At 41.1% G+C, this 17,237-nt stretch overlaps 1 protein-coding gene across 4 annotated transcripts in view; it reads right to left on the minus strand.

Annotated features, from left to right (window-relative positions):
• Nucleotides 1–17,237, minus strand: part of arhgap42b (Rho GTPase activating protein 42b) — a 73,911-nt gene that overhangs the window by 4,974 nt on the left and 51,700 nt on the right. For 2 of the 4 annotated variants that reach the window (XM_030066802.1, XM_030066801.1), the window contains exons 5-20: nucleotides 13,883–13,984; nucleotides 13,512–13,622; nucleotides 11,676–11,780; nucleotides 10,713–10,842; nucleotides 10,243–10,343; nucleotides 9,488–9,597; nucleotides 8,512–8,568; nucleotides 7,115–7,193; nucleotides 6,747–6,786; nucleotides 6,392–6,454; nucleotides 6,129–6,203; nucleotides 5,321–5,405; nucleotides 5,077–5,135; nucleotides 3,957–4,062; nucleotides 3,529–3,688; nucleotides 1,965–2,115 (exon numbers count right to left, since the gene is read on the minus strand). In XM_030066802.1, the coding sequence (XP_029922662.1) occupies nucleotides 1,965–2,115; nucleotides 3,529–3,688; nucleotides 3,957–4,062; nucleotides 5,077–5,135; nucleotides 5,321–5,405; nucleotides 6,129–6,203; nucleotides 6,392–6,454; nucleotides 6,747–6,786; nucleotides 7,115–7,193; nucleotides 8,512–8,568; nucleotides 9,488–9,597; nucleotides 10,243–10,343; nucleotides 10,713–10,842; nucleotides 11,676–11,780; nucleotides 13,512–13,622; nucleotides 13,883–13,984 (1,534 nt within the window). The remainder of the gene's footprint in view (nucleotides 1–1,964; nucleotides 2,116–3,528; nucleotides 3,689–3,956; nucleotides 4,063–5,076; nucleotides 5,136–5,320; nucleotides 5,406–6,128; nucleotides 6,204–6,391; nucleotides 6,455–6,746; nucleotides 6,787–7,114; nucleotides 7,194–8,511; nucleotides 8,569–9,487; nucleotides 9,598–10,242; nucleotides 10,344–10,712; nucleotides 10,843–11,675; nucleotides 11,781–13,511; nucleotides 13,623–13,882; nucleotides 13,985–17,237) is intronic. The other 2 variants (XM_030066804.1, XM_030066803.1) reach the window with 1 other exon arrangement.

Raw genomic sequence — 17,237 nt, forward strand, 5'->3', positions numbered from 1 at the left:
CTGTGTAAAAATAATTAGGATTTTAAAAAACTAGCGAAGCTACAACAGAGATAAGCATCTCAGTCCCACTCATTTAGACCCAGCAGCTTCACCCATTTGCCCAAATGGAATTCTGGTTTTGGGAATGTACACTCGAAACTTAATACAAAATCAAACTGCCCCCACAACAGCAGTAAGTAAACACAGCACTAGCAGAAAGCTGGACTCAAAGTAAGAGCTTTAGATGCTGGGTTTGTGAATGTGAGCGTCTTGTGTTCTGTGTACTGACTTCACAACACAAGATTTCTGCCAAACAGTTACCTCCTGATGCCATTTGGAGCTGCTGTTGTCCAAGTTTTTTTTTTTTATGCAGCTTTAATTCATCTTGTCTGCAGCAAAATATCTGTACTACTGTACGTACATTAGAGATTGTCTTTCTGTATTGTCTTGGGGCTGAGGTCTATCTCGCTGTAGCTAAGGGATTCACTCAACATGTGTATGTCCATGTGTTTAGATGCAACAGTTCACACAGTGTTGGAGTACATCTGCTGATGTGAGTGTTGCGGTTGTGTTGGATACTTTGTGAGTATCTCAAACTGAATAAATCATGCACCTCTAGAGTAAAGAGTACATTGTTCTGCTAGTTCTATGTGCAGAATTGAGCATTTACCCAAACCATGGACTGAAGGATAATAAAGTCAACGAACAAATAAATAATACTAATAACTAACAGTAATAACTAACCATACAATGACTATTATCTCTATTTTTTTTTTATTAGTATTTATTTGTGTCCCTATTAGCTGCTATCAAAGTAGCAGCCACTCCTCCTTGGGGGCACAAGAAAAAAGACCTAATATTGGTGTGGGACAGGTGTTTGCATGCACACAAGTGCAGGTAAGCGTCATGAAAACACACTTTTCGTCGTGCACAATTGTATTTTGCAATTGTTTTAATCCCTGTTTTATTGTATTTTTGCTATTTGTGTTGAAATTCTGTATTGTTTTTATGGTTGTTGTACATTCGGCATCATTGTAAATGAGGGTTTGCTCTCAATGATTCCCCGAATCCAAATAAAGGTTGAATGAATCGTATTTCCCTCTTCTTTCATATTAAATAAAAACATGACAAGTAATATAGATGAACAAACCTTGCACCAGGTGAATATCCAGTGTGCAGCAATGTGCAGCTTTCACTTCCAAATTTGAATCTGACATCTTGTTTATACACTGTGGAGTCTGTATTTTGAACTTTTGATCTGTTTTACGAATTAATCTTGCCCCTTTTCAGACAAACATACTGACAACAAATAATTTGTCAACAGCACTAATAAGACTATTTTGATCATAATAATCCATTATTCTCCGTGGAGTCAGTGTACTGAACTGTAGTCAGGAGCTATGGTTCCATCCAACTGTCAGATGAATTTTATGCAATTTTTTGAAATATCACAAAAAATACATAGTGAATTGAGCCGGTTTTAGGCAACTACACAGAGCTGTTAAATGAAAAAATAGTATGTCCACAAATAATATGTTGTTATTGTACCTCAGCAAATTTTCACCATGTCTCATGCTTTCACCCGCAGACAGAAACAACAAATGCACTTAGCAGTACTGTAATGGACCAGCTAATGGTGATACAATCATAAATGGCAACTAATACACAGGAATACCAACAAGTATGAAAAAAAGCTATTCCATTAATCCCCAGCCATACTGGGAACTAACGGAATAGCACTATGTACTGCATGATTTGTTTATCAACAAAAACATTGGACATTTTACAGAATTTAGCTGTTTCCATCAATGTTTTCTGATTTCACACTTTAAAAAAATTATTTGATAAACCTTACAGAATTAGAAGTGGGTCAGATGTCACTTGTGAACATGCAGACAGGTCTGAGAGTTAATAAGGGCCACTAATGAGTTTTGGCAGACGGAGGCGTGAAGACCTGTGGTGACGATCTCTGCTATGGTACTCACTTTCTGCATCTGCCAGGCACAGTGTCGGGGTGTAGAGGCTGCGGGGCTTCCTGGGCCCGGCGGAGAGACAGATGGCTCGGTTCCTGCGAGAGCCAGGCCGACTCTGGGGTTGGGGCAGAGGCACATTGGGGTCTGGAGGATGGTGAAAGATCTGCGGGTACAGGCATAAGCACTGATTATTACAATGCATTCGACCAATATGACTTTTTGAATCTTTCATCTGTATTTTAATTCATAATTTGCTAACAGCCAATTTTAATATCTTTATATTTGTCTTTTACACCAGGAAAAGCAAATAGTCATTGTCTCCTGCAGAAATTAATTCTTTGCAAGGTGCAAAAGGCTCTACAACAGTATTTAGACCATATTTATCACATGGAAACAAAAATCATTCACTGACGCCCATACAAATTGAATTCTTTTATGTCCATCACCAGTTCCATACAACAACATGGCCATCCATGGCACATAATTAAGGGTAGAGGCAGGGGCAGATCTAGACAAATATTCATGGGGTGGCAAGAGGGTGGCATGGAGACTTTAAGGGGTGGCAGAAATATATATGCTGATAAAAACAAACAATCATCAATCAATCAATCAACAATCAATATCAGTATTTGCTTGGAAAACCCCCAAATGAGGATACTTGAACTCAAAAACATGCTATTATTGTGGTACATGAGTAAAGCATTGAACAGAAAACCAAAAGGTGGCATAGAAATATTTATTTATTTATCAACCCCTTAAATAGTGGGAGTGTCATCTTTTGCTGCATTTACTTGCACTCGGACATTTGAGTCTCGTAACAGCGAGTTTCCAAACAGCCACAATTAAAAAATAAATAAATAAACTGTCTGAAATTGGGGTGGCAACTAGGGTGGCAAGGCATTTTTCTAGGGTGGCAGCTGCCACCCCCTGCCACCCCCTGCCACCCCCTAGAACCGCCTATGGGTAGAGGACATTCTGAGATACATAATGTGTGCAATATGTGACAATAAAACACACCACCAGTATTACTTGTCTTATCAAAGTTCTCCATCAGGCTTTTAAATAAAGAATAAATTTTTACACACAGTCATCTGAACAGTGCTGTCAGAATCAAAATCACTTTCATTAGCTGAGGCAACAGATGCACAAGGAGTATAACCTGGTTAATGTGACACGTTGCTAGACACAATCTAGATGTGACACTTCGGGTCCAGAACAAAACTCAACAGGACCTCGCATTACACCGCAGACACGACTACAAGTCAGGGCTGGGCTATATGATAAAATCAATTGTTCCAATAACTTGCCAGAACAGCTTCGTATTGATATTGTGATGACATCGTAGGGATGACTATCGGTGCTTTCATAAGATATTTACACACTAGAGATTACACCATTAGTGTTACACTAGCTTGAGCAGTCTGTAGCCTATAAAACCAGGAAAAGACTAAATTTATCATGATATTAAGATATTAAAAGTCCAAGACAATATCTTATCTCATGTCATGATATCAATATATCAATACATTACCCAGCCCTACTACAGGTATACTTCCAGAGATAAACTATTACTTGCCTTATTGAAGTTCTCGACAAGTATTTCGACCACAATGTTTTGGAACTTGATGTTCATCATTGCGGCCACGGTCTCCTCTTGGGACCGCATCAGCGTCGGCCCGAAGATGACACCCAGGTTGGACACAGTCATCAGGTTGAACTGGCTCTGGGCGGACACGCTGTGGAGCAGTTGCAGAGCGTGCCTATTACAGAAATGAACTGCGCGGGTCTCCACTGAGACGCTTATATTGCAAGCTCTTTACCAGGTAATGGCAGCTTCAGAGGCACTTCCAGATGCATTAAGGTATCTCTGAGGTGTGAAGACAATTTAATCTTTCTCAACCATTTTTATCTTCTACCATAGATCATAGATCACAGGGGCTGCTCAATTGCTTTTTTTTTTTTGCAAGGGCTGCAGTGTAACTGAATCATTATAGGAACACATACGTGACAAGGTGTTTTATTAGGAGCTCCAGCATTTCCTTGTTCCTCTCGGGCAGCTTGTGAACTAAGGCATGGACAGCACACACTCTGTAGTTTTGATCATCTGACTCTGGGGAAGGGAGGAAGGGGACAGCGTGGTCAGGAGAGTGATGCACACATGCTAAAAAGGCCACCATCAATTAACTGCTGTTTTGAATTTGAGTGGAAATATCTCAGTTCATAAAGAGTTCATAGAGAGACCACTGCATTAAGACTGGTCATGATTCATCCTAACAATTAGGGCTGAACATTATGGTAAAAAAAAAAAAAAAAAAAAAAAAAACATACTACAATTGTGATATTAGTCACAATTTTAATGGGAATGAATTAGTGGGGGTTTCGCATCTTCATTTTTCTTTTCATTGGAAAAAAAAACATTAAAATGATGATGTGACATTTACTGGGGGTCTGTACCAAACATGTTTTTTTTTTACATCTAGAGAATGTCTTGTAGGCCACGGCATCTCTGTAGCACCACAATACTTAATTTATATACTTGATTTTTATACTTCATTGTGAATTTTGTAACAAATTTCATCTTAAACAAAAAAACAAAACAAAACAAAAAAAACCCAATAACAACAACAAAAAACATCTAGCTCCTGCGATATGGCTATTATATGGCTTACATTTTCAATAATATTTCAATTACCTGTTCAGTCCTACTAACAATAAAATATACTACTAAGAAATTTGTGAGGATAATGAGCCAACTAGTGGTGGTCACTTTATGAATATGTAAGATTTTGAAAAAATTGTGTTTCTTTCCATGTTGAGTTGGAAGATGTCACTTGATGGCTTGTTAACCCTGAAACTCCTCTGGCCTTTCTGGTGCTAAAGAGATGAAGTCTCCATCAAATGAATTTGAAGAACAACATTAAGGTTGACGGTTGCAGACTTTTCTTTTTTATGTTTTCAACATCAAGGATACCTGGATAGAAAAGCAGCAGCACTCCCCAGTAAAATCTACACAGTGTGTGCATGCATGACTAAAAATGCATGCTTTGAATCTGAATTGGAAACGGAGTCATTGCCAGCCAGTCTTCTTGTATAATATGGCTGCTTGTAACTTTTCACAACTTACTGACAGCCATGATGAAATCTTTGTGGAGCTTGAAGGTCATTAGAGGCTCAGAGAGACACCTGGTGGAATAAAACAGAACACTTGCCATTTCTCACTGTGTTACACGGGTCTTTCAGAGTGTGTCTTTGTGAGTCAGCGGCAGCGCTGAACGTGTGACTAACACCGGGGAGGTTATAAAGAGGCATTATGGAGGTAATGATGATTCCCGACAGCTAGGGAGACACAGCTGGTGGGGCGAGCTGACCTGAGGTAATTCTTAAGACCGCTGGTGATGGTCTTGTTGTCCCATGTGTCTGGGTCCAGGTCCATATCCACAGGTGCCTTGGTTGCTAGAAGAAACATGTTTTTTATGGTAAGTAAGCCACAAACTACCTACACCCTGACACACTCTTCAGCCTAGCTGGGCAAGCACTGATGAAACTGCCTTTTTTTGTTTCATGAGCAGAATAAACAAGCTGATTTGGAATGAACTAAAATACACAAGCGTATCCATGCGCCTGCGTGTGTGTGTGTGTGTGTGTGTGAGAGAGAGAGAGAGCAAGCGCCTGTAATAAATCACCCGGAGAGTTTGTGCTCAAAAGGATGAAATGTATGCAAATAAATGGGATTAACCTGGGTCATCTAACAAGGTAATGACAGGCTAATGTGAAACCAGATGGCTGTTCCCCGGCAATGCCACAAGGAGGACCTCTTCCCTCACTTTGAGGAGCATTTACAGCACGCTCAGGCACAATCTGACCTTGGAAGTGTTAAGGCTGTGTCTGTGATTTTCATGTATCCTGGCTCAACTTGAGACTGAAGTTAGTGGAGCATTCGCAAAAATTCAGACATGTAGAAAATGCTAAATAACTCAGTTGCCTTGGTGAGATATGAGAACTTGGCACTAAAGAGCTTAGGCGAGAAAAATACACTGAATGCAGATGGAACCTTATAATTCAAAGCACTTAGTTTACAGTTTGCATTGGTTCATTAGTTTCAATTACAGTGAGCTGTGAATGTGAATGTGAATAAAATCTTTTTTTTTTTTTTTTAAAGATATGAAGGCTGCTTACAAAACACAGTGGTCATCAGCTTCTGCACTTTGGAGTTGACCCCTCCAATTCTGTAGAGTCCCATTGTATTTATGCCTGTACCGCAAAGAGAAATAAATTGACAAGGGAACAAAGACCTTATAAACACTTAGGACCTATGGTAATGCGAAGTGGTGTACTGCTCGGTAATGAAATACATTGCCATGTATAATCAGAGCCAAGCTACTTTCAGCTCTTTAAAAGATGAAGGCTTGGAGATTTAAACGGCTGCTGGAGTGCCTCACCTCTCATCTCCACCAGGTCAATGCATTTCCTTACGAAGTTAAAGCCCGCCTCATTAAGGAACGCTGTAATACAATACAAGGAGAGGGTTGACACGTCAATTATTGTCTGGGTTAACCACGCATTGCGCAGGAATAATAAGCTCTCCCCTCTGCTTGTACTCTGACTAATAAGATAAGCTGCAAGGCTCTACTATGTCAGCTGAGTGGGCGTACGTCAAAAAACTGTGTTAATGAACAAAGGCAGTTGTAGGTAAGAGAGTATGTGTTGGGGGTTGGCATTATATTAATGATTATCATGTGAGAAGGCTGTATATAATATAAGAGGCTGGGGGAAATTTAAAAAACACACACTTACTTTCTTCTTTCTTGCTCAGTATGGCTGGGAGGTTGTAAATCTAGAGAGAGTTTACAAAAATGATGATCAAGTGAAGAAGTCGAATGCTTCAAATGTTAAATAAAATTACTGAAAGCAGGGAGTGAGCTCAGTGTTTTCCTCTGTGCTCATGCGTTGTAAGTGGACAGTCCTGTTATAGCACGGTTAGAGGATGCTGCCTTTTCCTCACTGTCCTCAAAACGGACGTGGCTAGAGTCAACCAGAAGAGGGCAGCAGTGACACAAATCAGTTCTGGCACTGTCTCCTTGTCAAGTCTTTCCAAAACTAGCAGCTAGACAGGAACCAGCACAAAATGAAAATTTCAAAGACAAACAGGCAGACGTCCTCACCGGCTCCTTGCCATCCATAGCCTCCAGCCACAGTCTTCTGTTGGACTCTGACAGTGCCTGCAGTGTCACAATGCCATGCCTGGAAAGATTTCAGAGAAAAGCTGGTTTCAGTCTGATGTCATAGCCCTAGGGTCCCTGGACAGAACATGTTTACATTGGCTGAGACCGCTATTAAAGGCCTGGTGTGACTAAAAATAGCTCTTGTGCAAATGCTTTCCTTCAAACTGTGCCCTCAGTTGAAGATGTGCTTACATTCTAGTCCAAATTAAAAAAAAAAACTGTTAGGTGTGCTTGATTGCAGAGTGGTTTATTTTTGCACCCAACATGCATATGCCTTCATTTCCTCTGATTTACAGCAGCTATCACTAGGTGTGCATCTGCTGCTACGCTAACATCTCCACAGCCACCTCCTCTTATGCCTCCTCTCACTATGTGCAACACAGCTGTTGTCCTTGAAATTAGCTTGAGCTTTATCTGCAAGTAGCACACAGCACTGCTACATTCAGTGGTAACCTGCTTTCAAAACGCTATCTGTTCAAATACTGGTGCATGAATATTAATCCCCACCCCAATAGTGACAGTTAGTACTAGCAGAGAGCGTGTGTTGCGATTAAAAATGAGGTGTTGAGATGGTTTGGCACAGTTCTGGCTTGGCTATAGGTGTAACAGCATGTTTAATATAATGAGGATGAATGGATGAGCTTGAAGCTGACTGGAGCTTGGCCCACATTGTCCTTGTGGCTGGAACAAGCACCTTGGGGCATCACGGTTATGATAAATGAGTTGTCCTGCAAATAAACTGGAGATATTGTCCATACTCAGCAAGGCTCACAAAGGGTGAGGAGTGCTGATCCTGATAGCACTGGGTAAAAATAATGCACTGCAATGAGCTACCCCCTATTTTCTGAAACACACATAGCTATAATGTGCTGATATAACGTTCTCATAACTTATATAGCTTGATAATTCCAGCCACTTTCTATTCCAGGGGCGGCTGACTTGCAGGCATTCAATTTTCACATCAATATCTGGCCACCCCCTTGTTCTATACCTCAGTAAAACATTATATATGAATCAATTATGAATACTCCCATATGGCTTTAGAGGATCTTCAGGATTTTTCCGAGGCAAAATGATCAATTATTTAATTGCCTCTAAGAATGACAAAATTAGTGAATTATTTGAGCAACTGCAGAGAGGAGGAAATAATTTAAGAAGTCTATGTATATCCTTCAGCCCATACTGACCGAGAGAGGTCTGATTTTGTGCAGTGATAAGGCGAAAGTATTACATTAGAGAGTTGGGATTTGAAAGATTCAGTGAATGATATGATTAGCAGCACACATGCAGCAACATGCAACTGGTCCGAGCAGGGCAGCACTGGTCAGTTCACATACCGGACTTTACAGAAAAACTGAAGTGGTCTGAAAAGAGTTCCGCGATAGATGTCATTTCTACATTGACATGAACACAGAGAGAAGACGAAACGTTTTCAAAAATAAAACAAAATGTCGACGTTAAGGACACACTGTTCACAAAAAAGCTTGGGGAGGGAGAGGGAGAGGAGTGGAGGACCATGCAGGACACAAACAGAGCTGAAAACATCTGAAACTGGAATTAATCTTGATAACAGCAATTTTTTAATCTAACAGGCTTTCTTTAAAGGTAAAAATTAAAACTGAACAGCTCTTACATGCTGAACTTCTATTCCCATACTAATTAGGGTTAATTATCATTAAAAGCATGTTCAGTGGAAGTCAATACTCCTGAGAAAGAAAAAAAAAACATTTCAGATGTATGGCTAGACTATTATCTTTAAATATAAGTTGCAAGAAGAATTATCATTTATGTTAAAACTACCTTAAAGGCTAATACCACTTTTTGTAGGGGATACTAGGTGATTTTTGGTGGCTTAGGCTAATGTATAAAACTATTGTACAGCTTTTTTTTTTGGCCACCAGTGAGCAACTGGGAAGACATTTTTTCCTGATTCAACACCACATTAAACTTGCAGTATATATTTAATGCAACATATGCATATGCACATAAACCCCTTCAATCCCACAAAACCACTACATATGATCAACAGTGACAGCAGATTCTAGAAGTACTTTTTTTTTTTTTAAATGCAATGCAAGTCTAAAATAGTGATGAAACAGCACAAAATATCTGCCAAAAGTCTCAATAATGTAAAAAAAAAAAAAAAAAAAAAAAAAAAAATAGAGATATTAACTCCCATCATAACAAAAATGACAAGGTCCCACATGCCAATATGGTGGTATTAGTCTTTACTTATATATTATGTATGTTTTCAGTCCATGTGAGTGACAAGACATTGGTAGGAACAAGCAGAAGATTCAAAGAGTCACAGACCTCTCAACTACTTCGATATCAAAGCAGAAACGCTTGTCGATGGAGTCCGTTTTCCTCCGAATACAGGACTTGAGCTTGAACATCTCAGCCGGGCTCATGACTAGACCGTTCTGAAAATAAATAGTCCACAAATAAATGCTTCTCGGTATGACAGAAATAAATAGCAAAATATATATTGCAGTAGAAAGTGTACAGTTGTGAAGGCTCCACCTATAATCCACGTTTTGCCCATGTTTCCACTTAGAAAAAAAAAAAAAAAAACTAATCCAATCATCCTATCAGTCTGGGAAATATAGGCATTTGTCTGTGGCAGGCGACTAATCAAAGACATGAAGCATAAAAAATAAGTAACTTAACCACATATATGCTTTAGCTCATGGGGAAATGCAATTTTAACTCATTTTAATCCATATAAATGACTTCAGCTGACAATGTACAATACATTACATTCTCACTTATCAGGGCTGTCAGGGTTCATTCCTCAAGTTTCCTTACTTGCTATTTGTGGATTTTCGCTATTTTTGTGCCATTTTTGTCCGATCTCAGTTTAGATATCTTTTGTTTTCTGTGCCCAGTTCACAGCTCTGTCATCTTGATATTTTTTTTTTCTCAGCTTTCCCTCTGGGGTGAGACATTTTTATAATTCACTTGGGGTTTCTTTGTTTCACCAGCTCACAATGTATTTCCTCAGTCATTTCTCAACTTTCTCAACTCGCCTGTATGTGAAACTACTAAACTAAAGTCAACTTGAGTACCTGTTTGCCCGCTGACTTGGTGTCAGTGTTGCTCATGGTGAAGGTCTTGCTGCCTTTCTCATATGTGCAGTAGTGTCGTGTCCATGTGCACCCCAGAGGACCTAGAGCAAGAAAAATGATAAAATAAAATAAAAAGTAGCAGCTGAGCCACAGTTTCTTCCCGAATAACAGGCTTTTGGAATGACTTCTGAAAATCAATTTGCAATTAAAGTGTGATAAATCAAAAGTTGTTTATTGCTGCAGATAAAAATCTACCATTTGCGGTATTTCCTGCCTTGTTTGAGAGCACATCAAAGTGAATCAGTAAACAGGCTGAATTATGAGCACTGTGTGAGACGATCCCTTCTGCAGAGGCCTGGGAGCGCTCAAGACATGTTTATGGTGATGGATGTAAAACCATACACTTACATGTGAGGGGGGGAGGCTGGGAGAGGGCCTTGCTGGCTGGGAGCCCAGCTACAAACACTCACGTTTCTCCTGGACGTAGAGGAAGCCTTCCATCGTCCACTGGCCCGGGGGTTTATAGTCCTGATCCGCGGACCTTATCCTCTTCATCAGCTTCTCCACTTCCTGCTTGGTGCTCAGAAAGTTGTTCCGCGTCTGCACAGAAAACACAAACACAGGATTGCACTATCACGGCGCAACACTTGAGCTTTTACACATTCGCGTCACTTTTCTGTGATACTTCACGTTTAAACAGCGAGGCAGCAGATGGAAGCATAAAAAGAATATAATGGCTGGAAATATAACTGACAATTGCTTTAGATTTGTGCGGCCGCATGACAACACCTGCGCAAAAGAAAAAAAAAATAACATCTTGGCAGACCTATTCGGAGATACGGAGACAACATCTAATTAGAATACATTAAAATGAAAATGAAAAATGCACTGGAGATGGCGCCAAATGAGGAAGCAGACCCAATTGCCAATACTCCCCGGATTGCGCTTTCATACAATTGAAAAGGTCAGCACAAAACAGTTTTAGATTCCCTACTAGAGAGATGCTGAGATTGCCACATCCACTCCAGCCGTTATTACAGCGCCGTGCATGTGAGGACACGGAGAGAGGGTTACTGATCCGGCAGAGTCGGGGCGACGGAGCCGGGTTAAAGAGGAATTTGGGCCCTTCGGCTGCAAGTAGTAAGGTTACAGTGATACAAGAAGAGGGCATGCTAGCAGCTCGAGTTTTACTTCCAACTCTAACTCATTTTTTGACACAGTACCATTAAATGGCCTGCAGTAACTGCGTGCAACACAACACTCTGGAAATATTGATCTCCTGTGCAGCACAGAATCTCATTTAATCACACAGCTATCCATTTGTGAAAATCGTGCTTGTTATATCGGGGTATGATAAGCTTCAGAATCTGATTACGTGGATGGTTGCCTTTGTGTACAGCCCCGGAGGTGCTGAGACATGGGCTCGCACTTACGTTCTGCAGGTTGAACTGGAGCTGCTGTTTGTACGGCTCAAACTCGTGAGCCAGCTCGTAGCCTTCGTGGTAGAATGTAAACAGACCCTGAAGGAAGGCCAGGAGCTGGGAAGGAACAAGAAATAACAGGGGTTGACAACGTGAAAACACCGTTTAGATCTAGAGTTTCACTTCACGTTGAGCGGCATGTCTGAAGAGTCCACAGACGTTCCACAGTGAAATGCATCCATTTTGAACAGCGCTATCATTCAATACCTCGCAAATATGGGGGATTTTTTTTTTTTTTTTTTTTATAATCCTTGTTTATAGTGTTTATATTGCTTACTGCTATTTATCATGTGTATACTGTATATTTCTTCTAAATTTGCACATTGACCTACCTCTATGCACATTTTATACACCCATGCACACGTTTTTTTTCTGTTTTTTTTTTTGTTGCACATTGTTTTTTGCACACTGGGTTGTACTTAGATCTTATTCTGTTGTACTTAGATCTTATTCTTTATTTATTTTTTATTTTTTTAAATCTTTTTTTTATTTATTTAATCTGTAATCTGTGGATACTGCTGAAAAACTGTGAATTTCCTGCGGGATGAATAAAGTATCTATCTATCTATCTATCTATCTATCTATCTATCTATCTATCAAAAGGATCTGATTTCTCTGCTCTCATTTGAAAAATATCATCATTTGTTTGAGGTTTGTGTTATGAAGTATTTTGAAGCTCTGTGGATATAACATTTTGGAATGAAACGGTGCAACTGTGCACATTTTACTGTCAATAATTAAAAATGAATTAATAACCTACAGAGCAGAGTTATAATTTTTCGACAAATGAATTAGTGAGCCTGATGGAGTGAAATATGCTTGCTTCAGTATGACAGAGAACTGCACATGAGATGAAGGCCCATAAGGAAAGTTGCATCAAGCTGCAGCTGCTTACTGCTGACAGATATTGATCTTGCTTTCTGTACGACATGGAAACATCCATGAGAACAGAGGAAGAAAGGCAGAGTCAGTGTTGTTAGAGGAGCAGACTGATCTCATCTCTCGCATGGAGGAGCCCTCGGATATAGAGCTGTGGATGGGAGCTGCTCTCGCTCAGTCAAATCGTCAGACACGACCACTGATTTGACTTCTGAGATGAGGCTCGCTCCACTATATCAAATGTTCAAGGATGAGCCATCTTATCGGTGCCCAGATTCATCACAGGCAAGGTTGAGCCTTGTCATTTTCCCAGCACTACCTGGGGCCTGGAGATTTACATTTCTGGCCCAGGTTCTGGGTGAGCTGCCAGTGGATGTAAACAAATGGGAGCGGGGGCTTTTTAAACAGACGCTTTGCTCCCGTATCACGTTCCCAGACACTTAATATGTGGAGAACTTAATGCTTCCTGGTAACTTTTCTACTAAAGATGTTAGAATTGACTACACCCTTCCCATATCCATAAGCAGGGCTTTTATAGAGCCTCTGAATTACAATTTGCAGTTTGTCTTGTTTTATTTGACAACAACACCTTCATCTCCTTTTACCCTCTACCTTCCCAAAATGGATGAGCTACAGGTTACACTGACCTGTGATAAAGATAACAGAGAAATGATTGATCTACATATGGTGATACACTTGAGATATATGATTGTACCTGTCTTGCTCTCATCATTGTAAGAGAGAAGTTCATAGCCATATAAAAAGCAGAGCATTTACTTACTCTGTGCTGTCATGACTCTACACCAGGTAAACTAATACTTCTACCAAATAGAAACTGCAAAGCACACATTCAATGAGCATCTGGCACCGACCAAACACTGAAATATGTCAAAGTGACAATTTGCTTACCGGCTCAACAAACTCAAATTTCTTCTTTTCTTGCACCTCTTGTATTTTGAAAACATACTCAAGAGAAGCGTCATAAAAGAGCTGTCTCTCCTTATCAATTTGAGTGTCAGCCTGAGAATGAGTAAACAGACCAGGGTTAGTGCTATGACAAAGACAGGGGTCAAGCTGGGTATGCACTGTGGACAGACACTGTTAATGCTCACACATCCTCACCTGGAAACCTCTCTCGGTGTTTGCTAAGAAAGCTAATGAGTAAAGGATGGCACAAACAACGGGCTTTATTTTTAGAAACTGTCGAGATGCTCAGCAATCCAAAAAAAATGCGTCACAATAAGATGCCTCGGGGCTCAGAAAAGTCATCTTAATTTTACCTCTTGGAGATATGACTCTTTCTTTTTCGATGACAGGTTGAGGTGTCTCTCCAGCGTGGAGTAGTATTTTTCTGTTTCCTTATCAAATTTCTTCTTCCCCTCCTGAAAAAGTCCACAACACACGAAAAAGCCACATTATCAAAAGCATATCATGCATTCCTGAGGTGGTTCTTCACGATCGTGTCACCACTAGGTGGAAGTCTAACTACATTTTCATGGTGCTACAGGCCATACATCATTTGAAATTCCTCTCCGTAGATTATCACAGGTCATAAAAGTGGCATATGACCGCGTAATGATGAGAGGACAATGTCAGCATGGTCAATAAGGACTATGCATTATCAATAGGATTTCTGGGATATATATGCTTTTATTCTCATGGTGCCACAGCAGGAGAAATAAGTTCACTGGGAAATACATAAAACTGTACATCATCAACAGCATAATGCATTTGGCACTGTCACAGACAGCACTGGCTCTCTGCCCTTTGTATTTCCCCTCACCTGCAAACACAAGTCAAGCTCTACAGCCATGAGTCCCAGGATCCAGACTGAGCGTCCCTGAAGACTCTGGTTGAAGAACAGGAAATGGGCTTTTCATGCCAGATGCCCGTTTATTAAGCATATGGACTAAGAGATTGAACATTTCACCCAAATAAAAGACCCACTTCACAGGCCTTAATCAAACTCCGCCCAAGCAGAGAGAATCTGTCTGTGCGAGGGCATCCAAGTTTGTCCTCTGCATGTCTGGACTCCAAACCAGTCTTCACCCACTTAATGCCCATCTCACTACACAAACACTCACAAAGGGAGTTGTGGGGAGACAGGATAGGGGGTGGGAGGGCAGTGTCAGGAAACAGCCACTGTAACCAGATCCTAGCTGTTTGTTTTCATTCCCATGGCCCTGAAATTTAGGCGGTGTAATCTACGAGCTACTGATATGACCTAGAACAGTGTTCTGCCTCAGCAACCCCATTCCAGTTCAACTCATTGGAGGAATTCACACAAGACACTGTAACCGCCCCTACATAACTATTACAACTTCAGCAGAAAAATCAATAGATAATTTCATGTGGTAGCATCTTATTTCCATCTTTCTTGTCATGTCTGGCCCCGGTGTGATGTTTTCAGCAGGGACAAAGAGGAAAAAAATCAATTGTGTATATGTCGGCGTTTCAGAAGCAAAGAGGAAAATAAACAGGTGGACAGCAAAATATGGCAAAATAACAGATGAATAAATATGATATCACTTTGACAGGAAATAAATTTCCCTTAAGAATTGAGCGTTTTTTATTGGAGAACAAAAGGGAGTTGACTGTCTACCTTTGTGAGAGCTGTTGACGTGACGTTATTTTGCAAGCACGCATGGGACTGAAGCCCTGGGGACAATTCAAACACACACAGGTTTGATGGCCATGAAAACACACACACACACACACACTCTCTCTCTCACACTCACACTGGGGATCACGGTAAATTAAGAGCTTTAGGTTTAGCTGAGCCCTGCAGTCACAGTAGGCTAGTCCCGGCACTGCTGACCAGCGTGAGTGTGCCAGAAAACTCCTGGCATTTGTGCAGACTAACTCTTTCACACTTACAAAGAGCAAGGAGTGACTCACAGAGGCCGTTAGTCTGTGAGGCAGAGCCAGCCTGATGAAGTAACCAAAAGTCTCCTGCTTTGTTTAGGCCCAGGCATGACATGCATTAACCAGCCCTACTGTAATGATACCCTTGCAGGACCCCAGGCGTTTACTGATGTGTCCCTGTGTCGAACACCCTCTCACCCCCTTCCGGGTTTGTTTTGGTAATCAGAGTGGAGTAAGAGTGATTTAAATTGCAAAGACTCCACTGGAGAATGGGGGCTGTGCTGGCAAAAGCTTTGAAGCCCAACACGTGGAGGCAGAGGACATAGATGTGGATAGATATACCCCGAAGCACATATAGGGACTGGGACTTTGTGACAGAAACTAATGCCAGAACCCAAGAGTAATCAGCTGGCTGGGAATGGATAAAGCCAGAGCACTTCCCAACACTCTGTGTTGCACAAAACACACATGAACCTACCACATGGGAGATTTCCTCATCTGATTGCTTTGTTCACCCTCATGAATAAATCAGATGCAGGGTGAAAATATTCTGATGCAGATTTATCTGTGATGGAATTTCTAACTGGCAAGTCTCATGTTGCTGTTAGAGCTCTTTGATGGCAGCTGTAATATGGGTGAGTTTGCTAATTGCTTATGTAACCTTGCAGGGGGGGAACCGCTGACAAAAAGCACCGGCAGCTGTTCCCCTGGTCATCAGGTGTTCTCAGTTTACTAAAGGAAGGGCGCTGAGGAGTGTCACGAGGACGGTAGGAGGGACACGTCATGCAATATTTAGATGGCAGCCGTACATCGCCAGTGTTGACAGCGGCCTTAACGAGCCCCTGGGCCATCATTTCTGAGCCTCCTATCACCATGGTAACAGCGGTAAGCAGCGAGAGAGCTAGAATGTGTGTGTGTGAGTGTGTGTATATGAAATCACTCTGGATATCAGACACTATCACACCACACTTCCACACTTCTGTCCAACACCCTGGAATCTCAAAAGGCAGTCCACGCTCACAGACATCAATGGCTAGCAAGGCGTCACACGCAGTATATTTCAGCATGCGTAGGTTTTAAATGGGTTCTGTGAGCAGTGACATGAAAGGGAGAACTCTGCAACCTATCTCTCTGAGCTCATTAGAGCCAGCTAATTGGAGCAGGGGCCCAGAATGGCGATTCGGTAGCAGTAGCCGGGTTATTTTGATGCTCCGCCGCACATGAGTTGGTTTCGCTTCCACAGGGAAGTAGACAGAACACAAGGCTCCAGTTGAGTTCAAATACATTGCTACAAAGCCAAAAAAATGTCTCTTCCCTTACCTAAAATCCCACTTCCTGAGGAGGTAGCACAGACATCAAGAAGTTTCCCAATTAACACTGAATAATTATGAACATCTGCTTCTGAAGAGTTGAAAAACACACCAGTAGCACACTATTTAGAGCAAATTGAGAATGTTTAAGTCAGACCACAAAGCTTTAGTTTCAATAGTAAACATTTTATCAATGCTTCCTCTCTCTGACACATGAACAGTGCATCTCATGTTAAAAGTAGTGCTGTGTACATTCTCTTACATCTACGAAGAGAGGCATTCTCTCAGCATCTGATCTCAAACTAGCACTTTGAGCCAAGCTGCAAGGGAAAGCGCTGGTATCTTCAAAACATCAGTCTTCAAACGCTTCCTTATTATTGTGTAAAAATTCCTTTGACATGCCAAGCATGGATCAAGGTCTAAACTGTGCTATACAGGGAACCCCTAAGTCTTGTCCTGC

Source organism: Myripristis murdjan, chromosome 13 (assembly GCF_902150065.1).
Source record: "Myripristis murdjan chromosome 13, fMyrMur1.1, whole genome shotgun sequence".
Classification (NCBI taxonomy): Eukaryota; Metazoa; Chordata; class Actinopteri; order Holocentriformes; family Holocentridae; genus Myripristis; species Myripristis murdjan.